General features: G+C 38.3%; 1 protein-coding gene across 1 annotated transcript; it reads left to right on the plus strand.

The window, feature by feature from the left end:
- Positions 1–12: 12 nt before the first annotated feature.
- On the plus strand, positions 13–25,289 carry LOC113226948 (multidrug resistance-associated protein 7). Its single transcript, XM_026459765.1, has 22 exons — positions 13–877; positions 1,806–1,923; positions 2,764–2,922; positions 3,773–4,022; positions 4,583–4,847; positions 6,486–6,723; positions 7,582–7,730; positions 8,304–8,423; positions 9,310–9,691; positions 11,013–11,135; positions 11,243–11,356; positions 11,486–11,665; positions 12,611–12,750; positions 13,648–14,124; positions 15,807–15,939; positions 16,426–16,599; positions 18,334–18,540; positions 18,866–18,993; positions 21,143–21,234; positions 22,083–22,280; positions 23,764–23,995; positions 24,973–25,289. Exons 1-22 carry the CDS (start codon positions 266–268, stop codon positions 25,228–25,230), a joined length of 4,749 nt encoding a protein of 1,582 aa, XP_026315550.1. The 5' UTR covers positions 13–265; the 3' UTR covers positions 25,231–25,289.
- The last annotated feature ends 96 nt before the right edge of the window (positions 25,290–25,385 follow it).

A 25,385-nucleotide genomic window follows, 5' to 3' on the forward strand; every position in this document is an offset into this window, starting at 1 on the left:
GTATGTGGACTAGGCAAAAAACAGTGGGTCAATGTTGACTTCAACTTACAATAAAACTGAGGTAACAAATTCCACACCCAAGACATACCTACAGAAATCATAGTGTTATGTTGACTATTGACTTGCCTATCTTAGTTACATTGCACTGGCGTAAAGTAATCGATTGTAATAGATTGACAAAGAAAAATATCTAATCAGTGACAAACTCATTCATGCAGTGACACAACAGTGATGTTTTGTGACCGTTAGACAGTGTCAATTGGATATGGCGCGGTTTATGGACATACAATGGAAATGGGAGGATATGTGCGGGCCGGCAGGCCTGCAACCATGGAACGATGTGGACAAAGACTTTGGCGGGTGCTTCCAGGAGTTATTCCTACAAATACCAGTCTATTTTATCATAGCTATAGTGTCAGGTTTCTTTGTTGGATACAGAAAGGACTGGGTGATCAGGGAGAAGGCGCAGGAGCATGTGATAGTTATTCGTAGTTTTGTTACATTAGCACTGGTCTTTATACCAATCATAGAGTTATACATATTCATTACGAAAAAAGATTTCATTTTGTACCCAGTTGATTACTTTACAGCAGGTTCTGCAAGTTTAGCTTGGGTTGTGCACTTTGGGTATGTGTTAGCACTGAAGCATCGACTTGGCGCTAGTTCGCGAGGCCCGTTCATTCAGTTAGTCCTGTGGTTTATATCAGCATTGCTCACTTCAGTGGCACTGCGCACTAATATTAGAAATGGATCAATTATTGGCTTTGACATTGCCACACTCTGCTGCCATGGAGTGTATCTCTTCACTCTCATCCCTTCAAGTCACTCTAGGCCAACCTTTTATTCTCCTTGCCTGGTCGGGTCTCAGCACACACATGTGAGTACTTCGAATAAAGTATATTTATTGTAAAGAATAGAATATTAATATCAGTAAAATAACATCAACATCATCACTAAGATCAAGCCAAATTGAGTCAAACCAAAAGAAAGGACTGGTAATTATCTGTTCTTTTACAGAATGGTTAGTTTTCCAATGAGAATTCCCGCAACCAAAATCATGTCTTGCAATCACATATCATGTTTGCCTACATAACAGTGTAACTAATCATGTCTAGGCACATAAGCGCAAAATTTTAAATTTGCGACCAACCTACCAGGCTCTCATGAACCTAGGTGTTACTGTCTAAGTAAAAATGTAACAGTTATATTTTAAAATATTTACTGATCAGTTGTTTAAAATGACTTTAGCTAACTGGAAATTGACTGTTGCAAAGCAGAAAAAATTCTTTACATGCCTTTAACAAAACCCAAAATATTATAATTTTTTTCTTGTGACTTTTTTGAAGTTGGTGTGTGACATAATGGTGAAGTCTTTTGAATATTTGCAATAAAGACTATATGATGAATAAACATTTAATTTGATTCTTTGTAGAGGTCTGCATCACTGAGTCATGTTGCATCAGTGCAGTTAAATGTAGTTTTCTAATTATAGCTGCTGTCATGGCATTGTGGTGAATACTGCATGTCTGGAAAGGTTCACGAAACTTTTTGACATTGTTTGAAATCTTGTAGTATGACAATCTATGAACAATACCTCTCCTTATAAATTTTAATGCTCGAGAGACGCAGAGTCTCTCGAGCATTAAAACTGAGTCGGTTTCAGAGCATTAATACCTTAATTATTATAAATATTAGTATAAAATATGTTGATAAATTTAATGTCCTGTGCTTTCCAGTACGGCAGTTAGAGCCAGCCTTAAAGCGGACATAATAATCATGACTCAAAAATGATAAATGTCTTTCAGAGTGAATACACTCCACTTCTCCCACATGTGGATGAAGGAGTGCTAGGAACTGCAATGCAAGGCGTAGGGTGTTTCAACAAACTAATATTTTCATGGGTCAATCCACTACTTGAGAAAGGTATTTTACAATTGTAAAGTATTTGATTTTCGCAATAGTATTCCATGCAAAGAATGTATCATGTTAATATAAGTTAATATCACCAATAAATCAAAGGGCGACTTCAAATTAGACACTCGTGGAAGCGCTGCAATGGCGCTGTTACCGCGCCACTAATTTTCATGCAATGTCTAGACTGCAAAATTGTCGCGACTCTGACGCTTCAGCTGCACTTCTAAATATTATATGAGAATTAGTAGTGGCGCAGTTGAGGAGTGTCTAATTTGATGCCGCCCTAAACGCTCAGTTACATGACGCGAAAGTTTTCGCGCGGCGACCGCCCAGTGACCACGCTTTCATGTAGATTAATGGCGAATTTAAATTCTGTTTACTAACAATATTTAAATTACTCTGAATAATACAACCGCAGCCCGGCTGCCACTCGGTCGCTACGCAGTCACCGGGCGTAGACCAAATTCATGCCGGCCTCGCTCGCGCGCCCGTGACGCTCATTTAAATTAAAACGCAAATGTTAAATGAATAGAGCGTATTTTGCAATGACAGTTAGATTCACGCGGTCACTGCGCGGCGGCAACGCATTCTCCGCGCTGTGGCAACGCGGTCTCCGCGCGGGGCGAGCGCGATGATTCAAGTCGAATAAATGCGCCCTCAGGGTACAAATCTATTAAATTTTATTTTCTCTCAGAGTTTGACACTTTTTATATTCATTCACATATGAGATGAACTTATGAACTTTAAAAAGCAATATTTGTTTTTGTTCTTAGCACTGTATGGTTGCTGTACCAAATCTATTAAAAAAAATAAAAATTGAAAACAAAAAACCATCTCTACCATTTTCAGGTTTAGCAAACAAGCTAACTGATCTAGAGGAGCTATTTGACATTCCTGGAAGGTACCGCTGCTCCTATGTAGCAGCTCGGATGGACAGAGCATTGATTGGCAACATTGATCACTACCAGCAATTTACTGAAGTGCCTCATGAGCCATTCATCACAACAGGTAAATTTTACCTACAAATGCATTCTTTTGTACAGGTCTATTTTATTTCAATGTTTGTATACTTTTATCCAATAAATAACTTTAATTTTATTAGCGTTGGTACCCTAGGGGGAGCACGGTTGCTGCTTTAATTTCTAAATTACATGCATTTGTAAATATTTACTTTATTAACGGTGACGGGAAACATAGTGATAAAACCTGCACACCGAATAAGGTTCACGACACTTGGATAACGTGTGAAGTCCCCTAACCACAACGGGCCAGCTGGTAGACTGTGCACTAAGTTCTTTTCTTAAAGAACCCCGTGCTCAGCAGTGGGATTTATTATGGGTTAACGATGATGAATAACTTATCATCATAAGTTAATTACAAAAACAATAAAGCAATAAAAATGTTGATGCATGCACTATTATTCTACATTTACTATTTATAATATAACGTAATATTGTATAAACATATGTTACGAAAAAATCAATTGTTCTTCTTTAAAGATAAGTGAGTCTCCATTATCTTGAAAAGAATAAAAAACTTTTGTGACTTTGGCAAAACTTCACACGATTCGATAAATATCAATGTTGACGATCTTCCTTTTATATAATTTGAGTGTCTAAATATGCTTGGCATAATAAAGGAGTCAGCACAGTTATTAACCGGGTATCGGCTTGAGCCGGTCAGAACCAGCTTTAAACCATACAATAAGAGAGAAAAAGACGTTGTGCGTTTCGCTTCTGCTGGGACCGCCGCCGACGCGAATTGAATAACGTCATTTCGCTCTTATTACATTGACATAAAGATTTTTCTGGCCGCCATAATGTGATTCCGTGTCGAACTTGAACTACTATTACCACAGGATACGGCGCAGTTGGTGAATCAATTCCTCAAGCCTCGACGCCCGTAACACCAACATCACGTATTCTAGTACGGCCCCCGCGGAGACAAAATGTATCTCTACTTAGAGCTCTGCACAGCTGTTTTGCTGTACAATTCTACAGCATTGGTTTGCTGAAACTTGTTTCCGATATGGCTGGGTTTGCTGGCCCTATGTTGCTGAATAGACTAGTTGCTTTTGTTGAAGATACCACTATTGATCTCCATTTAGGGTGAGTATCTGTTACTGTACTGTACTGTGTCATGTATAAAGACAGTTTTTGAGAAAAATCCAGAAACTTAGGAGCATTTTTGAAAAATTACTGATAGGATAATTTAATTGAGCTTCGCATCAAACTACCAGAACATACGAATTTTTCTATGTGCTTGTTGCGAAACTTTGTTTTGGTTTTAGCACCATCTGTGAGAAATCTATTTTTTCACTCAACCAGGTACCTTTGCAGGTACCGACAGCTGAGTAGAGATGTCGCTTTAATAATTGCAACTTAAGTTTATTGAATATCACCATGTTTTACTTTTTGTTTTTATTATTATTGTATATATTAATTATTATTATATATTTATTTTTCGGATCTAAATCGCGTATACTTTCTTTAAAGAAACCAATTTTCAAGTTTCAGGCTGTTTATAGGTTCCACGGTTGTGGTTGAGTGGTACCTGTAAATAACCTGAAACATAAGTTTGTTTGAAAATAACAATATACGCTATTTAGATCCGAGAAAAAAAATTTTGTCTTTATTATTTTTGGTCTTTAAGGAATGAACATTTTTAGGTATTCCTACGCAGCAGGTCTCCTAGCTGCCACGTTAATATCTACGTTATTCAATGTCCATTTCAACTGGCTCATGTCGCTCATTGGTCTCAAGATGAGAGGAGCCATTGTCGCCACGATATTAAGGAAAACTCTCAGTGTCACATCCACCGAACTTACTAAGGCCTTTTCAGTCGGCGAGATAACGAATTTCATGTCTACTGATACGGATAGAATTGTGAATTCGTGTCCAAGTTTTCATGCACTTTGGAGTATTCCACTTCAGGTATGTGACAACACCATATAGAGATAGATAGATTTTATAATAATATTAATAATTTATATCGGATAAATAACAAATATCCACATTTGTTAGTAAAAAACCTTAGAAACAAGGTTAGTATAATACAATGAAAATTAAGATTACCAACAATAAATTAAAATTCATAAGTAGAAAATTAAACTAGATACAAGTTTTTATTGAATGTATGTATATATGTGTGTGAACCATGATATTCAATTATTTTTTGTGAAATTACTTCACTATTATAATTATTAATAACAAAGCATCAAAGATCGAACACTTACAAAAAATTCCTTCAATCCGGCTGGATCGAACCGACTCTTCTAGCAAACCGTGCTAGACCTTATGCCAACTAAGCTACGGAACGAACCAGCGGACCTTACGATTTTTTTCTGAGTGCTTGTTTAGAAATTTATTTTTTCACTACAACCACTTTGAAATTGAGGTTTCTATGGTGTGACATTTGGTGTTCGCATCGAATATATAACCAGAAATAGAGACGAAATAAGGGTCATATATTCCTGGTAACACATTAGCGATACAGCTCTTATAAATATCAACTCTCGTTTGCACTGAAATATAGACATGCCAACTACTGACCTCTGTGTACGTCTCCGTATATTCCAAAAAATATTCTGTATTTATTGTAATAAAGATAATATCTCTAACAATGGCGTGCTGTTCTATTCGGTGGTGTAGGAAAAACAGCAAAACATCTAATTACAAAACAAACTGAATCACATTTCATCGGTAATTAAATATTAAATATGTAATTTTGCAATTTTCGTCCATTATAGCAAAGCTCAAGTTAACTGGTCGATTTGAAGTGAAACAGTTGACGACACCCATTGACCTACTAAAAGGTCAATGATGACACCCGTCAATTGTTTCGAACTCGGGCTAGCCAATCGGAGCGCAGATAGTTTTCAAACAAATTAAATGACATTTCGTCTCTATTTCTGGTTATATACGACCTCCGTGGTCGAGTGGCATGCACACCGGTATTCATGGTGTCGCCATCACAGAGGTCCCGTGTTCGATCAAGGTACAAAACTAGCATTTCTGTATTGTCTTGGGCCTAGATGTTTGTGAAACCGTCGCTGTTTCCGACTTCCGTAACACAAGTGCTTTAGTTACTTACTTTGACATCAGTGCAGCTGTAGAGGTCCTCGTGAAAGAGTTGTCCGGGGACGTACTGCCATCTTACCTATTTCTGCCGCCAAGCAGAGTAAGGGTGCTGGTGAAATTACAGACACATGGAAGTAGTCAACTTGCGTCTCAGAGGTGTCGGGCGCAGTGGCAGTGCCCCTCATCTCTTTGTGATTTAAAGCTCTGAGTGGCATTGCAATTGTTAGGAACTGGCCTGTCGCTTGCCACCAGGCATACGACTTGTTCGTCCCGTCGCTTAGTATTATAAAAAAAGCAATGTATGTTGTGTTGTTTAATATTTATTCATTATTTATTATCTCATATTTTATGTGACTCTATCTATTATAGAACAGGGAAGTAGAAGGGTCTAATACGCGTAGAGGCGATATGCGTTTTTAGATACTAATTTTCACTAAAATAATAATGTAATTCATAAAAGCTAACATTGTGTAATTTCGCTGTTAATTTCAGTTATTAATCACCTTGTTTTTGCTATACCAACAAGTGGGCATTTCATTCCTAGCCGGTGTTGCATTCTCAGTCATATTGATTCCTATTAACAGAGTAATAGCAAACAAAATCGGCCAGCTCAGCACAGAATTGATGAGGCATAAAGACACGCGTGTCAGCTTGATTAGTGATATGTTGAAAGGCATCAGAACTGTCAAAGTACACGTGTGGGAAGATTATTTTATTAATAAAATTTCAGGTGAGTTTGAGCTTATTTACTTATACGAATAGGGACTGAATTTAGGTAAAATAGTACCACATTTGTACACTGCAGCGCTGCCTTAAACACGCGTGAATTGCAAACAAAATGTAATTATTATTATTATACATATAATTAAGTAATTTTATCTTTCGTGCATATGATTCGATATGGTACATATGTACAGATGGGTGTACATATGACTCATTCCGAATCATATACAGTTTATCTAAATTGTTTTCGCATAAAGTATGTAATCTTACATTATTATCATTTGCTTTAGAGTTCTTTGTCTGTCACGCGAATTTAGGTTCACGAATAATGTACTATCAGTAGTGCTCTCTGTCACAGAGTTCGTCCAGGGAAGTACTGCCACTTTAGCTATTTCTGCCGCCAAGCAGCGTTATTGCGTTCCAGTTTTAAAGGATAAAGGTGCTGGTGAAATTAGAAGCTCATGAGACTTGTTAACTTGTCTCAAGGTGACGGGTGCTGTGGCAGGGCCTCTCAGATCCTTGTGATTTAAAGATCTGAGTGGCACTGCAACTGCTATAGACTGACCTTACCATCAGTCACTTGTTCGTCCAGTCACTAGGTCTAATAAAAAAAAAGAATATATACCTCTATTATATACCTACATTATAGGTGGTACTAGCGCTGACAGCCTATGTCAAAAAATCTTTGTTACGATTGATATGCAAGTGGAAATAAGGCAAAGATTTATAATGACAAAGAACCGCTTTTTAATTGTTAATATACATTACCAATGTACAAGAGTTTGCACCAAGGCGTAGTTTATTATAGATTGTTGCAATGGGCTCAACTTAAAGCAAAATCGAAAACACGAACTTTGTATTACAGAGGCTCGCGGTCTGGAGCTGCGATATCTACGCGGTAGAAAGTATCTGGACGCGATATGTGTGGTTTTGTGGGCAACGACACCAGTCCTAGTGGCCGCACTTACACTCGGCACGCACGCGTTACGTGGAGAACCGCTCGATGCTCCCACAGTACGTTAATCCCCTTTTTCATTTTTATCCAAAATAAAACATTTAATAGTGGTTCTTAAATGTAACCTATTTAATTAATTTAGTAGCAGTAGACCTTGTGAAAGAGTTCGTCCAGGAAAGTACTCCCACCTTACCTATTTCTACCGCAAGGAATCCTTACCTCTCAAAAACGTTCCGGTTTAGAAGGGTAAGGGTTCTGGTAAAATTACAGGCACATGGGACTTGTCAACTTATGCCTCAGGGTGACGGGCGCAGTGGCACTGCCCCTCAGATCCTTGCGATTTGAGTGGCACTGCAACAGTTATGGACAGGCATGTCGGGTACCACTAAGTCCACGACTTGTCCGGCCTGTCACTTGGTGTCGTAAAAAAAATCCCTTTAACGGGCTTATACGTAGACGGTTACTGTCGCCGCACAGCGCCTACAATTTTTTAAATAGGTGGATGTAAACAGCTGCACGGTAGTGATACCGTGTGGCTATAGGATGCTACAATAACAAAATCGTCAGGGAATGTGTAATGGTTTAGAAAAACTTTGCTAAATAACCAGTCACATGATTTTATTATTTTCTAGGTATTCACCACTGTGGCATTGATCAATATGTTGATAGCGCCCCTCAACGCGTTTCCTTGGGTTTTGAATGGATTGACGGAGGCATGGGTTTCTGTCAAACGCATTCAGAAACTATTGGATGTGAGTATTAATCAAACAACGTCAGCTGATTTATCTCACTTAATACACCAGGCAATTTTTTTTTTTGTACAGAGTCGTTAGTTTTTTTATCCCTTAGGCTCAATTTATATTGCGGCGGAACGGAATCGAAGCGAATTTTTGTAACGACATTTTACATAGCATAATGAACCTTATGGTAAATTGTGTAACGTACAAACTAGTTACGAGTCAAAATCTCGAGAATTCCGCGGAAGATTTTGACTCGTATTTACGTTACACAATTGACCACAATGTACAATATTGTTACAAAAATTCGCTTCCATTCATTTCGGTGGCAATATAAATTGACCCTAATAGTACATTTAACTACATAGCTGTAGAAACTATCATTATTTTAAATTATATATAAAGCTATGTATCTTTAGGCTGTACAACACGCTACAAGTTACTTTTATTTTTTATTAGCCTACTGTATCCCACGACTGCGCAAAGGCTTCTCCTCTTGTCTTCCACAGTTCCTTATTTGACGCAATGTTAGACCCATCCCTTACATATGCGTCCAAGTCGTTCCGCCATCTCCTTGGTCTGCCTCGTCGTGGCTGGCCGTTCCCCGGCAGCCACCAAGTGGCTGTATGAACCCATTTCTGTGAGTGCATGCGACAGACGTGTCCAGCCCAGTCCCATTTCAGCCTGGCAATCCTTTTCCCAACATCGATTATGCTGTTCCGGATTCTATCCATGCTCTTTACACCTAATATTCTGTGTTCCATCGTTCTTAGGCAACAAGTTACTAATCTTTCTATAGTTTTATCTTTTTAATTTTAATACCTACACCGATTTTGATTAAATATCGAAATACATACAGTTCGTAAAGTGCTGTCCAACAAAATTTACAACATTAATTTAGCTTCCAGATATGGACCCGGAAGAATATTATGACAGGGTCAATACAAATCACGACGAGGACAAAATCATTATATTCAAGAACGCCTCGTTCGCATGGGCCAACCCGTCTGTGCGAAAAAAACCACAGCAGCAGAAGACAAGAAAAAACAAAGGAAAGTCTAAAAAGAGACTGTCCATCCAGCGAAGAGATTCCGCGTCCTCAGCTGAAGTTCTTGTGCAGGATGAGCCTTTTACCTTGAAAGATATTAGTCTAGAAATCGGTAAAGGTGAGCTGATAGGAATTACTGGCAGTGTTGGAAGCGGAAAAACATCATTGCTCCTCGCTATCATTGGTGATATGGTAAAGAAAAGTGGTGATATTGAAATACCTGAGAACTTAAACGGTTAGTATTGCAAATATTTCCATGTTCTTTAACTTACTGTGTATTTTAAAAAAGCCTTCACCAACATCAATATTGAAATGTGATATTGACTTTGTTAAGTATTATGGTATTTTTTGTGAAATTAACGCACAATAACGCACACACTCAACATAGCCCCGCACTAGGGAAAACCTGTGTCACGGGTCAATTAATATTCTAGTTTGTTATAACTATTAACACAAAGGTCGAATATAAAGAAAAATGCCTTCGAAGTAACGGGACTCAAACCTGCGTCTGTATGCCAATGTCAGGAAACTTGAAGTGAAAAAGTTCTAAAAATCGTTTTGACGTCAATTTTAAATTTTGACATTTTTTATTTACGCCTCTCAATTCCTATTCAAATTTTTTTTTTTTTTTTGTTTCATTATATTTTCTTATATTCTATTTATTATCTTGACTTGCAGTGCCCTATTCAGGGTCATATACTACACTCTAATCGTAATGTAACACATTTGTAACACCTGACTATGTACATGTGACAATTAATAAATATAAATACAAAAAATAAATAATAAATAACGCACACACTCATAGCCTCGCACTAGGGAAACCCTGTGTCGCGGGTGCCATGGACACATAGACAACCACAAATTTCACCCAAACCGCGAGAAAAATAAAAGTGGGCCATACAAATATTTCTCCCGACCCGGGACCTCTACGTGGCAGACCAGCATGGTAACCGTTCGGCCACGGATGTAGTTGAAGAAAAACTTTCATAGATTTCTTACAGGTAGCGTTACTGCAAAAAAGTCGTTAAAACTGAAAAATTTTTACAGTCTGCTCGTTCGATCTGTAGGTTAAGTAGCAGCTATGCCCTTGATTGGCATACAAACGCAGATTCGCTTTTTTTATTATAATAGGTGACAGGACGAACAAGTCGTGCACCTAATGGTAAGCTACACGCCTGTCCATAACAGCTGCAGTGAGTGTCACTCAGAGCTTTAAACCGCAGATCTAAGGGGCAGTGCTACTGCGCTCGACACCCTGAGACATAAGTTGACAAGTTCCATGTGTCTGTCATTTCATCAGCACCTGTCCGTTGCGGATTCTGTCAAATATAAGGAATATTTCTTTGTGTTCGGTCTTAGCATTAATAATTATAATATTTCAAATGTTTATAAAACAGATCAGGTTACAAGAGCGAATTAGAAGAACGTTTGTTGTACTGATGATACCCTAATGATCTTAGGATGCCCTGATTACCCTTCACGCGTCAATAATTACTTTGTTTTTAATTTGTTTTTGTGTTGTGTGTTGTTTTTAATAAGTTGTTTTTTTTTAGGGTTTGGATACGTGTCGCAAAAGCCGTGGCTTGTCCGTGGCACCATCCGCGATAATATTTTGTTTGGGAAACCATACGAAGAAGTGAAGTTCCACAATGTTGTCGAAGCTTGTGCTCTCACTGGTAATTATTTATTAATCCATTATTATTCACTAATGTTCTGAATCCGCACCCAGAGAAAGTAATTAATCGCAGCAATCTCAATCTGAACATACATTTTCTTTTTTCAGAGGACTTAAACGTGGTGGGATGGAACGCGTACTTGGGCGAAGGAGGCTGTACGTTGAGCGGTGGACAGCGCGTGCGCATTGCTCTCGCTCGTGCTGTCTATCAAGAAAAGCAAGGTAGGTAATGTCTAAACTTTAAAAGTCATTGCCTTCAAACAACTTGACAATTTAACAGCGCCTATTCCCTTAAGTTGTCAAATCTTTTGGAAGAATTGTTAAATGGTTATTTATCAAATTTTGTTTTAGTTTATCTACTAGATGACATTTTCTCCGGATTGGATGGCGTCGTAGCTCAACATATAATGCAAAAATGCATATTCGGTTTGCTGAGGCATACTACTAGAGTGTTGGTCTCGCATTCGTCTCGACATCTCGCTCGGGCTAGTACCGTTATGTTATTACGGGATGGAGAAGTCATTACACAGGGTAAGTTACCGGTATACGCTCAGACGATCACAACCTCATCTATATTATCTGTACCATGAGTGTTCAAGTAAAGATTTATGGTTAGCTATTATAATAATTATATAGATTAATTTACTAAATCAAAGTCGTTAGTTTCGTTGTGAGTTTCCGTTGGTAAAACAGTTAATAATAAATTTTTGTAGCAGCAGAGCTCCTTGTGAACAAGTTCGTCCAGGTAAGTTTTGAGGGGTAAGAGCGCTGGTGAAATTACAGGCACATAGGACTTGTCAACTTATGTCAGGGTGTCGAGCGCAATGGCAGTGCCCCTCAGACGTTTGCGATTTAAAGCTATAAGTGGCACTGCAACTGTTATGGGCAGGCGAGTAGCTTGCCATCAGGCGCACAACTAATTCGTCCCGTCACTTGATGTTATAAAAAACTACTGCACTAGCCTTTCGAGGACCGGATGAAGTCAAGTAAAAGAGGTCTGTGACAATTCTGGCTGACCTGTGGTCAGAACCTGAACTTATAAGTTTCCTGTGCACGCACAGGTTATAGTGCCCTTCTCGTATGGGTCGGTAGGGAGGGTCACTATAACCAAAACTAATGTAGAAAGAAATGGAGCTGCCCCTAAAAAAACTGCCGCTAGGGACAAGACAAGCTAAGGAACTAGATTAACTAAATGAAATAGAAGGCCGACCTAGTTCAGTTGACCGATTGAAGTAACTAGGGTCGTTTTTTTAAGGGGCCGATCAGGCACAAGTCTATTTCATACCTCCTTCGCATACAAATAGTATAATAAGTCAAGTAGTGCAACTCCCGCCTGTTCAGCGCTTCAATGCCTACACGTCGCTTGGAGCGTGCACACATCAGAACCGATTTAGAAAAGTTCATTTCTCAAACAGACCACCGAATTCGTCGATATGTGAATGTACATGTAGTCAAATCTGATTTGTGGTATCGCAGGTCCTCCAGAGGTGGTACTGAACGACAATGAAGAATATCTGCCGAGCGAAACTGAGTCGATAGGCGAAGAACCCGCGCGGCCTATCGAGAAACCAAAAGACAATCAGGATACTATCAGCCGAAACAGTTTAGAGGATGAAGTACGTGTTTTCCGAATACCGAATCACATTAACGGTTTCACTTGTGTTTTTCTTGTCTCTTAGTTCAGCACTACAAACTAATTTAATTATTTAAATTCGAGATGAAACGTACATATAGTGATTTGGCAGGATACCGGATATCTCTCTATCCGACACCTGCTTGACATTAGCGCGTAGTACTGTGATCATGCCTTGACTAATAACGTGAAGAATAGCTAGTATATGATCTTTGAGCCCCGAGGAAGTCATATCAACCATGAACCTTTCATCAAAACTAAATAATACCCCTCTTAAATGAATTAAAGTTTTTAAATATCTGGGGCATTATGTTTCCGAGGACCTCAAAGATCTTGCCGATTTTGAGCGACAACGTAAAGCGCTACCAAAACCGACTTTAGCACTTAATGCAGAAAAACCGGTCTCAATCCGCCATAATTTGCCTTTATTGAAATTTGAGTACCTACTAAATTTACGTCATCTAACTTGATAGTTCTTTCAGTACCCGTAACAAACAGATTGTCACCGATCGTTTACTTGCTATTTATTGTTACTATTCTCTTTAATCAATAAATAAATTATTTGGCGTACTGATTGTTAATTTTTCTCAGTTTTAAACATCCGGTATCTGGCCGGATATTGCTCTACTATCTGGTATCCGATGGGATAATAAAATTAGGCCGGATACCGGATAGTTGCCGGATGTCCGTTTCATCTCTAATTTAAAAGTCTAATGTGTGATTTCCTCGATATTGGAAAAATATTGTGTACGCCGTAAGATTTTACTTCTAATAGAAATTTTAACAGTTCTTTGCCCGTAGATTTTACAATAACGTCAAAATAAAACACAGAGAATGCCCATAATTTTAAGTATGTCTAATATTTGATTTCCGTTTTCAGGAAGCAATGTCCCAAGGCACAGTGGGATGGTGGGTGATCAAACTATACCTCCGCGCTGTGGGCATATTCCTTACAATCTCTATTGTACTATCCCTAATCATCATGCAACTCTCCCAGAACTTCACATTTCTCTGGCTTACTTTCTGGGTGAAAAGCAGAGGGAAAAACTCCACTTCAGTTGACACACCTCTGGAAGATCTTCACGAAAATACCACTCTAATGGACCATGGGTTCAACGTCATAGATAATGTTATACATACAATTCTGAACGCATCAACTGATACAAGTAATGCAGTGTCTCCTCTGCAAGCACCAATTAACGTGACCGTTTACAATGACAATTTCTATCTAGAAATGTACTTTGGGCTAGCTGGTTTGAATTTAGTATTTACGATCATAAGAGCCTTTCTCTTCGCTTACGGTGGTGTCAAGGCGGCTGCCAAAGTTCACAGGACATTGCTGAAAGTTATCGTTAAGGTATGTTGATTTTTTTGGATAATTGATATATTATTTAATGCACAAAGAAACTACATTAAAACACGTTATAAAAGACTTATACAGGGGTGAGATTATCTCTGGAAAAGATCTCTTCCAACCGACTCTAGCCATGGCGAAGAAACAAACTCTGCGGGTCTAATTAATGTACAATAAATGTATTAAAATTAAAATTTTGCAAATATAAATGATGACAATATAAATATGATTGATGTATATACATGTACGTAAACTTTACATCCATAAATACACAATATATATTATAATTTAAACAAATTATTAGTTTATATTTATTTTATTTTATCTCAGATAATTGCTGGTTATTAATTTTGTCACTATTTAACCAATTACTATTATAATAGTATTTGTACTTATTAGCTTCATATATTTACGACATTGTCGTATTTATTTTTATATATCGCACATTACATGAAATATATAACTCAAAAATATTGTGGAATAGAGAAAACACGATTTGAAAATTAAAAAAATATATATACTGAGTGGAACCAATATTACATACTCGTTTATAAACTAAAATAATCACATTATTCCCAATAAGGGATACCGAATTTAAGTCGCGTTTTGAAGCCTTCAATTTAAGGGCGTTTATTATTTATTTTACATTTAACGAACTCGACACATCTAGTGTCAAATTTGCGAGATACGATTTCAAATTTTATCTTAAATATATCTTTGTTTTTCATTGATTAAAATTATTCATGAGACAGATTCCCTACACCAGAATGAGTAAGAAACTCTTGCTCTCTTGGGTTGCTCTTTGTAAATAAACATTTGTAAAAAATTTTCTTTTACAATATTTATTTCAAAAGTTATAGATAGAAACAGCCTTCAAGAGTGCAACGGGTGACTGCCAAGGATTTTTAACATCCACGCAGAGGAACCATTAATATAAAATTTTTATTTCACTATATTTTTATAATGAAATATATAAAATGTCAAATTATAAATGTCCAATTTTGAATATTAATCGGAATCTTATAATATTTATTTATTGCATCATGAGTACAGAGAATGGTATTTCATATAAACACTGTTAGGGTATTGCAATCTAATTATTAATTTTATGTATGTATACTCAATAACAATTTTATACTTTAATGAACTCTATTAACTACTCTAATAGAAATTCAAATATGCATTCTCACTTAAAAATTACTAAATTTGTACGTATATTGGAAGTATGTGGTTCGTGAGAGACAGAACATTTGTCCATATTGCTTATAGCTCCCTATCTAACAAGAACTCTTCTATGGAGTAGTCACATTTAGATACGAATAACCAACTTAACTTGTTTTTAAAAGGTGTATATTTGTCCTCTGTAATAGAAGCGTTTACGCGCCACGCCTGGGGCCCTACTCTCGAAGCACGAATTCCTTACGATGTATTTGGGCTTCTAACTAAGAATGTATGACAACGCGATTTGACAGTTTTGAACGCGCCCGTGTTTTCGTTGACGGACTTCGAGAGTAGTTCCGTAGGTCATCCATAGTGGGAAAAAGGTCGTAACTACGGATTTCGTGCTTCGAAAGTAGGGCCCTAGGTCCGTAGAGTTCGTCACTATTACGGCTCAGCATAGCTAACTCAATGTCTTTTGTAGTTTAATGTATTTTGTTATTAATTTAACGTATGATTGTTTTTAGGCCAAAGTGAAATTCTTCGACGTCACACCAACCGGAAGGATTATCAACAGATTCTCGTCAGACACGTACACGGTTGACGACTCCCTGCCGTTTATTATGAATATATTACTGGCTCAGTTCTTCGCGTTGATTGGTAAGATGTATAATAGTAATATAAAATCAGGGGTATAAAAATATAATTTTGTACGAAAGTAATCCCATATAATATTGATATACAGGATATCCGCTAATGAGTGGATAAGCCTAAAATGCCATACTGTATAGCTTATGACTATTTAAAAAATACAAAGAAATATATATTCCAAGTAGTACCTAAAATACCTACGTTTTTTCTTATTTTTTAACTTATAGGACCCATCAATATTGAACCCAATGAATTCATTCATTTGTGGTTGAATAAGTAAAATAAGTTAAAAATAATTTATTTTATAGAAAAAAATGCATATCTTAGGTACTACTTATAATATATTTTACTTTGTGTTTTATTAACAGACATAAACTAAAACGTAACTTATTAAGTTGTAAGGCATTTCAGGCTTACCTGTTAATTACCGGAAACCCTGTATATTTTTAGTAATTTAAGTCGTCATGTAACCTTTTAAAACTGTTCCAATAACAGGCGCAGTAGCAGTGTCTGTGTATGGCCTACCGTGGCTGTTAGTCGCAGTGCTGCCTCTAGCAGTGATATACTACAGGTTGCAGCAATTGTACCGCGTTACATCGCGACAGCTCAAACGTCTGCAGAGCGTCACTTTGTCGCCTGTCTACGCTCATTTTAATGACACACTTGAAGGTAAGTTGTCGTTCTGATGTGGGTTTAAAACAACCCTCTACGCACAGTTTAAGACACACTTGAAGGTTAGTTCTTGTTGTGGTGTGGGTATAAAACAACTCGCGTTACGATCGGTTTTAATGACACGCTGGAAGGTTCGTTGTTGTAGTGTGGGTTTAAAACAACCCACTCTACGCTCCTTTTAATGACACTTCAAGGTTAGTTGTCGTTGTGATGTGGATTTGAAACAACCCACGTTACGATCGGTTTTAATGACACACTTGCAAGGTTCGTCGTTGTAGCGTGGGTTTAAAACAACCCGCTCTACGCTCATTTTAATGACACTTCAAGGTTAGTTGTCGTTGTGATATGGATTTGAAACAACCCGCTCTACGCTCATTTTAATGACACACTTGAAGGTTAGTTGTCGTTGTGATGTAAGTTTTAAAGTACCCGGTCAACGCTCATTTTAATGACACACTTGAAGGTTAGTTGTCGTTGTAGTGTGGGTGTAAAACCTCTCATTAACCCTGAATGTGACGTGTTATATTCGTACTATTTTTGCACCATGCAGTATTTTTGTTAACTTACCAACGTACGTATTGCACGCGTTATGACCATAATTGCAGTTGACAACTTGCGGTACTAGCAATCGGCCACATACTTATCTAAGCGTTCAAGTCCGTATTGTACAATTTTTACTCAATTCATTTACTTATTACGGACATTTTGGTTTACGTCAACTCAACATACTTCATCCTACTCTACTTAACTATTACTTGAACCTGTAAGGCTAGCACAACAGAGCGCGCGAGATATGTTCTCTACGCGAGAATAGCAGTATATCGCGCTTTATGTCGTCGCGCCCTGTTGTGCTAGCACTACTGACCTTACCTGACCTTCAAAGATCAAAGATCAAAACATTTGGTCCTTCGAGCCGGATCACTGTCATTCTGTCCGCAGACCAGTTTTCAAGTACGTTCACAGCGTCCGGGTGATTAGCTCTTTCGTCTCGCGCCAGTTAAAAGATACGACGCGGCCTTTGTACAATAAGTAACAATGCACAACCGCTAGTCTTGCAAGGGTTCACAGGGAGAGGACTTCCAAATGATAATTTGAAGATTCTGTCGATGTTCCTACGGTTTCGGTTATTATGACTACCTTAACAATATCACGGACATTCGAGAGCTTAGGAGCGTTTGCGCAATACGTCCGATTCGTATCAGGGGGTCTACCCTCGATCTCCGACTGACATCCGTCCGAAACAATTACTGCCAAATAAACAATACTTGACCAAATGAAAAGACGCGTGATGCGAATGAAGCTTCATACTGGACACTTGTCTTTTAATTTTGACGAATATTACTTATTTGACAGTAATTGTTTCGGACGGATGTCAGACGGAGATCGAGAGTAGCCCCCCAGTTCCGAATCCAAGAAATGACGGTCCGAAATGTCACAGGGACCATTTTATTTCTAGATGTACAAGCAATATTCGTATTTCCTCGAATTCGAATCGGACTTAGTGCACAAGCGACTAGACCTGGGTCGATCGATAAAAATTTTGATAACCCGGGTCGATCATGAACCGGGTTATATATGCGTGATGTGATCGGGTCAAATGATTCGATCCATTAGTATCCAACACGTATAAACGTATAAACCTTGAACACACCACCCCTCCGAATTTGCGACAAGACCTTTTCATTCATAAAGATTTTATATTAATTCTTGTTTCAAAATGCGTATGCGCAGGTCTGACGACAGTGCGCGCGATGGGTGCCGCTAGCAGTTGGGGTGACCGCGGGTCGGAGTTGGTCGAAGCGTGGCAGCGTGCGGCACTGTGCGCGTCCGCAGCCTCGTGCTGGCTATCGCTGCGGCTGCAGGCCAGCTCGAGCATCGTAGTCGCTGCAGCTGCGTTGCTAGCGGTGCTTCAGCGAGAATTGCATGCTGCTGATCCAGGTATAGTCACTTTGTCTGATGTTATTGTTTTTTTATATTAGGTGGTTAATATCAATGGTACAAAAAAGCAGAACTACCTTAAACACTTTATAGTTTATAGTATATATAATTTATAATTTATAGGTTTATAGGTTTTGCTTCATCAAAAATCAGTATAGACAAACTGTAAAAATGCGTGACCGAAATTTTCACTTTGAAATGACTATATCGTCATTTGGAGACATTTGGTTAATAAGATCGTGTCGGATCATTTTGTTGCGTGTTATAATATGCAAACTGGAATGTAGTTAATTATCCAGTGTATTTAGCCTTCGCTTGTTTCCAGGTCTGGTCGGTTTGGCGATCTCATACGCTCTGTCGATGACGTCGATGCTGGGCAACGTCCTCAACTCGTTCACGGAGACCGAGCGCGAAATGATCGCCGTCGAGCGCGTCGGCGAATACATCACGCAGGTAACATACGCTATTTATCAAAATAACAATTTATGTATTAATAATAATAACAGACTGTTGAAAATTTTTTACAAAAAAATATGTGAATATATTTTTTACAAAAAAATATATAAATATCATTGTAGTAAAAATATAATGATGTTCAATTGAATAAACATTTCAATGAAAAAAACTACATCTCTTGTCAGTCTTTGGTAGCTAGAAAATTACCTGGCTGAGTGAAGAAACTTTCATAAGTTTCTCATAGGTGGCGCTACGGCAATAAAGCCGATTAAACTCGATACTATACTAAGATCTGCAACGAGCTCATAAGAGAAATTCGTAAGATCTACTGACTCGGTCTGTAGTTCAATTGGTGACAGCGGTAGTCGCGATGAGGCAATAAACCCTGGGGGACTACTCCTGTCCTCCGTTCGACATCCGTCCGAAACAATTACTGTCAAACAAGCAATACTCGATCAAATCAATAGACGCATGATGCTAATAGATAGATAGCTAACACGTTTATTCAGCACAAATACAAACAGAAACAAAACATTTACGATCACTCCACAGAGTATAATATAAAAGCACATAGAACATTCATTATTAATTTTGCACACATTTATATAAGTATAAAACACATAACTGCGAGAAAATCAAATACTGTGAGAAAAACAAACAAATTCTGTAAGAACTGTCGCCAACACTAGTGGAGTATTTTCACAAAAAATATATGAATATCATGATAGTAAACATATCATAATATTCAATATTATAAATATTGTAAAATAACAGTTTTATGCAATCAAACCTATCAAAGATCTCATAATGATATTGTGCTCACAGGACATTGGCGAAATCGCCATTTTTTTGTATAATTTTTATAATAATATTAAACTACCGTACATAGTTATTTTTACTTGACATTGGCAAAATCATTGATTATTTCGATGGAGCCATAACATTTAAAAGAAGAAGAAGAATATTGTGCTATTCAACCGCACCAATAACCTGGACTCAAACTAGGGATATTGAATGAATGATAAGTTTTTTACTCTCATAAAATGATCGCTATCTGCATGGCAGTCCGCAGCGCAGGCTGGAAACTGTTCATACTCTATCCTGCGTATGGCCCACGTATGGAGTCTCGTAGGATGCATTGCAGGATTGCAGGACGGCTTGCATGCTGCGACTACCCTCATAATCCTGCATGACGCAGCGGACGGTAAGGCGGACTGCAATGCAGGATAATGAATGCCCCTTTAAGGCTTACTTATGACAAAAATACAGACTTTTGTTACTGTTATACACATTGTGAGAGTCAGTACTAGGGTTATTATCCCTGTGTGACTCATCACCAACATATTATGAGTACAAAAGCAACGAAATTTGCTCCAAGGTGCTGCCCAGAGCAGAAACAACTTGGGAAATTGGTCCTACCAGGAATCGAACCCGGGACCTTCTCATCCAGCGCCTGCAGTGCAAACCGTTGGACTACCGAGGTCGATCTTTGGTGTGCGTTAAATGATATTTATTATTATAAAGACAGTTGATTTATGTAAGATTTTAATACCCTGTATTGCGCTTAAAATTAACACGAGACTAAAGGCCCTCATACACAGACGATTCCTCGTTTCGTTAGATCGTCAAGGTAAGTTCAAGTTAATCGTTAACGGCATAAACATACGCTATCGATTTGTCGTTTCGATCATTCGACCCATTAGGTTATTAAGTTTATCGAATGTCAAGATGTTTCACCACCATGGTATTCAATTGTGTTTTTGTAAAATTACTCCACCAATTTGTTATAATTATTAATACAAAGATCGAACATTTACGAAAAATTCCTTCGATCCAGCTGGATTCGTACCAACGTCTTCTAGCAAATCGTGTCAGACGCTATCCCAACTAAGTCACGGAATGAACCAGCGGACCTCACGAATTTTTCTATGTGTTTGTTGCAGATCTTTGTTTTAGTTTTTAACGACTTTTTTGCCGTAGCGCCATCTGTGAGAAACCTATTTCTTCACTCAGCCAGGTCCCTTTACAGCTATTGGAATCCAGCCTGTTCGAAGGAATTTTTTCTAAGTGTCCCTTTAGGTTTTAAAATTTTTGTTAAATAGTAAGTATAATGAAGAGAGTTTCATAACGCAAATTTCTATAACAGGTTGAAAGTGAAAAAATAGATGGCGAAACTCCGCCGTATGGATGGCCTTCACAGGGCGTTATAACATTTGAAGACGTTTACCTCAAATATAGGTAAGATTTCCAAGTTTTCGACAAGAAGTACACAAAATAAGTACTTTTTATTTTATTTTATTTTATTCGGAACAACAACAGCTATTAATAACGATTTACATTGAATGTATTTATGTAACGCTAGTTAGCGCCAATTACAGTTGTCCACATTAATTTTCAAATATCTAACTTATGATAATAGTAAGATAAAAGTTAACACCTCAAAAAGAACAAAAAACAAAAGTATCTACAGTAATAAGCATAACAAAAAAGGTAAGCGATGTGAAGAGTGCAATCCTGACCTACAAAAAAGCGTGCATTAAAAAAGTTATTAAATAACAAGACACGAAACAAGAAAAATAAACCATTTCTGTAAGTGGTATATAACTGACGCCGCCCGTGTCCAACTAATCCAGTTTTGTATGGAAACTTTGTTACTACACAATGCGAATTTCATCTCCTATGTTCTTTGTGATCATTTAATGAATAGACTGCTTACATATATTTTTTTTTTTTAAGGAAACTCTCTACATAGCCCCGCACCAAGGAAACCCCGTCTCGCGGATGCCCATAAATAAACAACCACAAATTACACTGAAACTCACGAGAGAAATAAATGTAGGCCTTACAAATATTTCTCCCGGGCCGGGATAAGTATTTGTATAGCCTACATTTATTTTTCTCGTGAGTTTGGGTGTAATGTGTGGTTGTCTATGTGTGAGTGCATGGCACCCGCGATACGGGGTTTTCCTAATGCTCGGCTGAGTGTGTGCGCGTCTTGTGTGCGTATAGTGGCATACTTTTTTTGAGATAAGCCGCTATATTAAAATCTATCTATTGATATATCATATGCAATATGACGTGTGCAGCGGTCGCGAAAACGGCTCTATGGCGTTGCAAGGCGTGACATTCTCGAGCTTTCCCGGCGAGAAGCTAGGTGTAGTGGGGCGAACAGGCGCGGGCAAGAGCTCGCTGCTGCACGCCGTGCTGCGGCTAGTCCCGCCCACCAGGGGACGCGTTTTAGTCGACGGCGTCGATCTCGCCGCTATACATTTGCGGGCTCTGAGGTGAGTTCAATTTTGGAATTTTAGTAGCAGTAGAGCTCCTTATGAAAGTTTTATTTATAATATCAAGTGTCGGGAGGTACAAGTCGTGCGTCTGATGGTACGCTACACGCCTGTCCATAACAGTTGCAGTGCCACTCACAGGTTTAAATCGCAACGGTCTGAGACGCACTGTCACTGCTGCCATCCCCTTGAGACATAAGTTGACAAGTCCCAATTGCCTGTAATTTTACCAGCACCCTTCAAAACCGGAACACAGTAATGCTGACATTACTGCTTGGCGGCAGAAATTGGTAAGGTGGCAATACTTCCCTCGACGAACTGTTTCACAAGGGCGTTTAAAAGTTCGTCCAGTTAAGTACTGCCACCTTACCTACTATTTCTGCCACCAAGCAGTAATATGAGCATTACTGCGTTCCGGTTTTGAAAGGTAAAGTAAAGGGAGCTGGTGAAGTTATAGAATAGCGTCAGAATTTTTTTTTTAATTATCCCGTGTGCAGCACGACATAACTGTTACGTAAACTGTCACTCCTCCTACACCCCGCAACTACCTCAGGAACCAACGTTTGCGCACTAACGTCCGATTCGTATCGGCACCCCGATTCAGAACTCTTCGATATTTCAACCGAATCGTTCAATTGGATATCGTTCTCGAATTGAAGGGCGCTTTCCGAGCTATTCAGAACATTCCGAGTTAAACGTTTGATTCGCATTCGGATTCGGATACGATATCGTTATCCAACAGCGTTTACGGAGTTAGTCGGTGAAATAGATTATACGAAAATTAAAAATACTGTTATATGCATTTTCAAGACTTTAAAGGCTTAAAATATATGAATGCATTGAAATAAATTAATAAAATTGAACAAAATCTAGACTTTATTTATAATAATAAGAGATTTCCATATTACATTCTTGCTTTGGGCGTTCGGTAATTTTCATTCTATAACTGTGTTCTGAATAACGTTTAAGGCCACAAACCGGTCGGTAACGCGTGCCGGTCGAGAAGTTCGAGTAATCGTACAAGTGTGACGTCATTTGGGTTCGGTTTCGGATACGACAGATTGACGTTCTATGCGGGTGTTGTCACAGACATATCTAGATAAACGCTGCAAGTACAGCAATTTGTATAAAAACCAAGCGTGCCACATTTTTTTGTACCCACTATGACGTCACAAGAACTATTTAGTGATGGGAAACCTCCTGCCGCTCCAAGTCGATTGGTTGAATATGTGTAAACATAATGGAATACGCGTAAGCACGCGAAATGTCACAGGAATCATTTTATCTCTAGGTGTACAAGCAATATTCGTATTTTCTCGGAATTTAATCGGACTTGGTGCACAAGCGACACCCGAAGTGGGTCCCAGTTTCCTAGATTTGCATAGTCTCGGATTCGGAACGAATACGAATAAGATGCAGTGCGTAAACTCGCTTACAGTGCCTAGTGCTTGCTTGCTTACGTTTATTCTTTCAAAATTTATAGATCGCGCATCGGCATGATACCTCAAGAGCCGTTCATATTCTCGGGCTCCATTCGAGAGAACGTGGACCCGCTGAAGCAGTACTTGGACGCGGAAATTTGGCGCGCTTTGGAAGCGTGCGGGCTGCGGGACGCGGTGGTGAGCCACGGGGGGCTGGTGGCACCTGCTGGAGACTTGTCCCGGGGCCGAGCGCAGTTGATATGCCTTGCCAGAGCCGTACTCCAGAGAGCAAAAGTATTTGGAAATCAAATTGCTTAACTTAATTAATATTTATTGATTATCATGATGTTTTACTACAACGATATTCATACTTTGTTAAGACTTTTGTGAAAACAGTTTTGACAAGGTACAATTTTTGGTCAAGCGTGAATTGTCCATAAAAATGAATAAAACTGATTAGTTTTTTTTTTGTACTGATCGACTCAGTTTCATGAAAGAATCATTTTATTGTATTGGAAGAAAAAATCGGAACGGCAAAAGTTGGTAAAATTTAATAAAAAGTGTTTTTTCGTACAAAAGAATAACATTTTATTAAATTTGACCAAGTTCTGCTGTCCCGATTCTCTTCTTCCGATACAATTAAATTATTTTTATAAAATCTGAGTCTATACAAAGAACAAACACAACTGACTTGACTCGATCTGTAGCTGAGTTGGTAAGAGCGGTAGCCCTGGTTTGGCAAACACGCTGGTTCTAATCAATTTAGATCAAAGGATTTTTTCTTTGTATTGTTCGAGCTTTGTATCAATTATAATTATTATTGAGTTAATGAAATCAGAAACATTTTCCTTATGTTCCATGTGGTATATTAGTCGATTAGGGCTGTCGACAAAGGAATACGATGGGCCCCATTTTCGCCTTGTTTTGTATGGATAATGAAAATTAAGCCTCCTTCCTCCTCCTCATAACTTATTAAATTAATCCTCCTTCCCATACTTTGGCTAATTTGTGCCCCAAACGAAGTAAATTTATAAATGTTTGTGTTGTACTTTGTAGTCTCCGGTCAAATTCTGATTAAATAATGTGTGCCTTCATTAACTTGAGCAACGATAGAGCTAGAACACCTAAAAAATAATATTTGTTGATTCACATAATAAAGCGAAGTGATGAGTGAGAGAAATGTCTGGTCTGCTCTAAGAAACATTCGCCCCCAAGTTACACGTTTACTTGTTGTATGGTGCTGTAGTAATAATTAAATTTTAACTCCACAGATTCTACTAGTTGACGAAGCAACAGCGAACTTAGACCAAGGGACAGAGCGGCTTATACTCGACACCATAAAAAGTTCATTTGCTGGATCAACTGTTTTGTTCATCGCGCATCGCGTCGCGGGCGTTCTAGAATGTTCCCGCGTTCTAGTGATGGGGGCGGGGAAAATGTTAGAGTTGCGCACTCCCGATGACGCTTTATCGGACCCTACGTCACAACTCTATAAACTGGTACACCCCGATGGACATTATGACAGCTAAATGATGACGTACTTTATTTTAACACTGACAAGTTGTAACCTCTCGGTGTTGCCAAATTTGAAGAACTAATTTGTTATTCCGACAAAACAAACGCTGATGTAACGTACGTAAAGTAACTCATCAATCTTTTACCTAAGATCGTTAGCATAGTATAA

The sequence above is a fragment of the Hyposmocoma kahamanoa genome, unplaced genomic scaffold (assembly GCF_003589595.1).
Source record: "Hyposmocoma kahamanoa isolate Upper Pololo Valley unplaced genomic scaffold, ASM358959v1 202, whole genome shotgun sequence".
NCBI lineage: Eukaryota > Metazoa > Arthropoda > Insecta > Lepidoptera > Cosmopterigidae > Hyposmocoma > Hyposmocoma kahamanoa.

What these genes read in the sequence shown, in the direction of transcription:
- LOC113226948 (XM_026459765.1), top strand. Translation starts at nt 266, where the DNA reads ATGGCGCGGTTTATGGACATACAATGGAAATGGGAGGATATGTGCGGG. An exon ending in CGAAGCTTGTGCTCTCACTG is followed by an intron (nt 11,136 to 11,242) that starts GTAATTATTTAT and finishes TTCTTTTTTCAG; the next exon opens with AGGACTTAAACGTGGTGGGA. An exon ending in GAAACAGTTTAGAGGATGAA is followed by an intron (nt 12,751 to 13,647) that starts GTACGTGTTTTC and finishes TTCCGTTTTCAG; the next exon opens with GAAGCAATGTCCCAAGGCAC.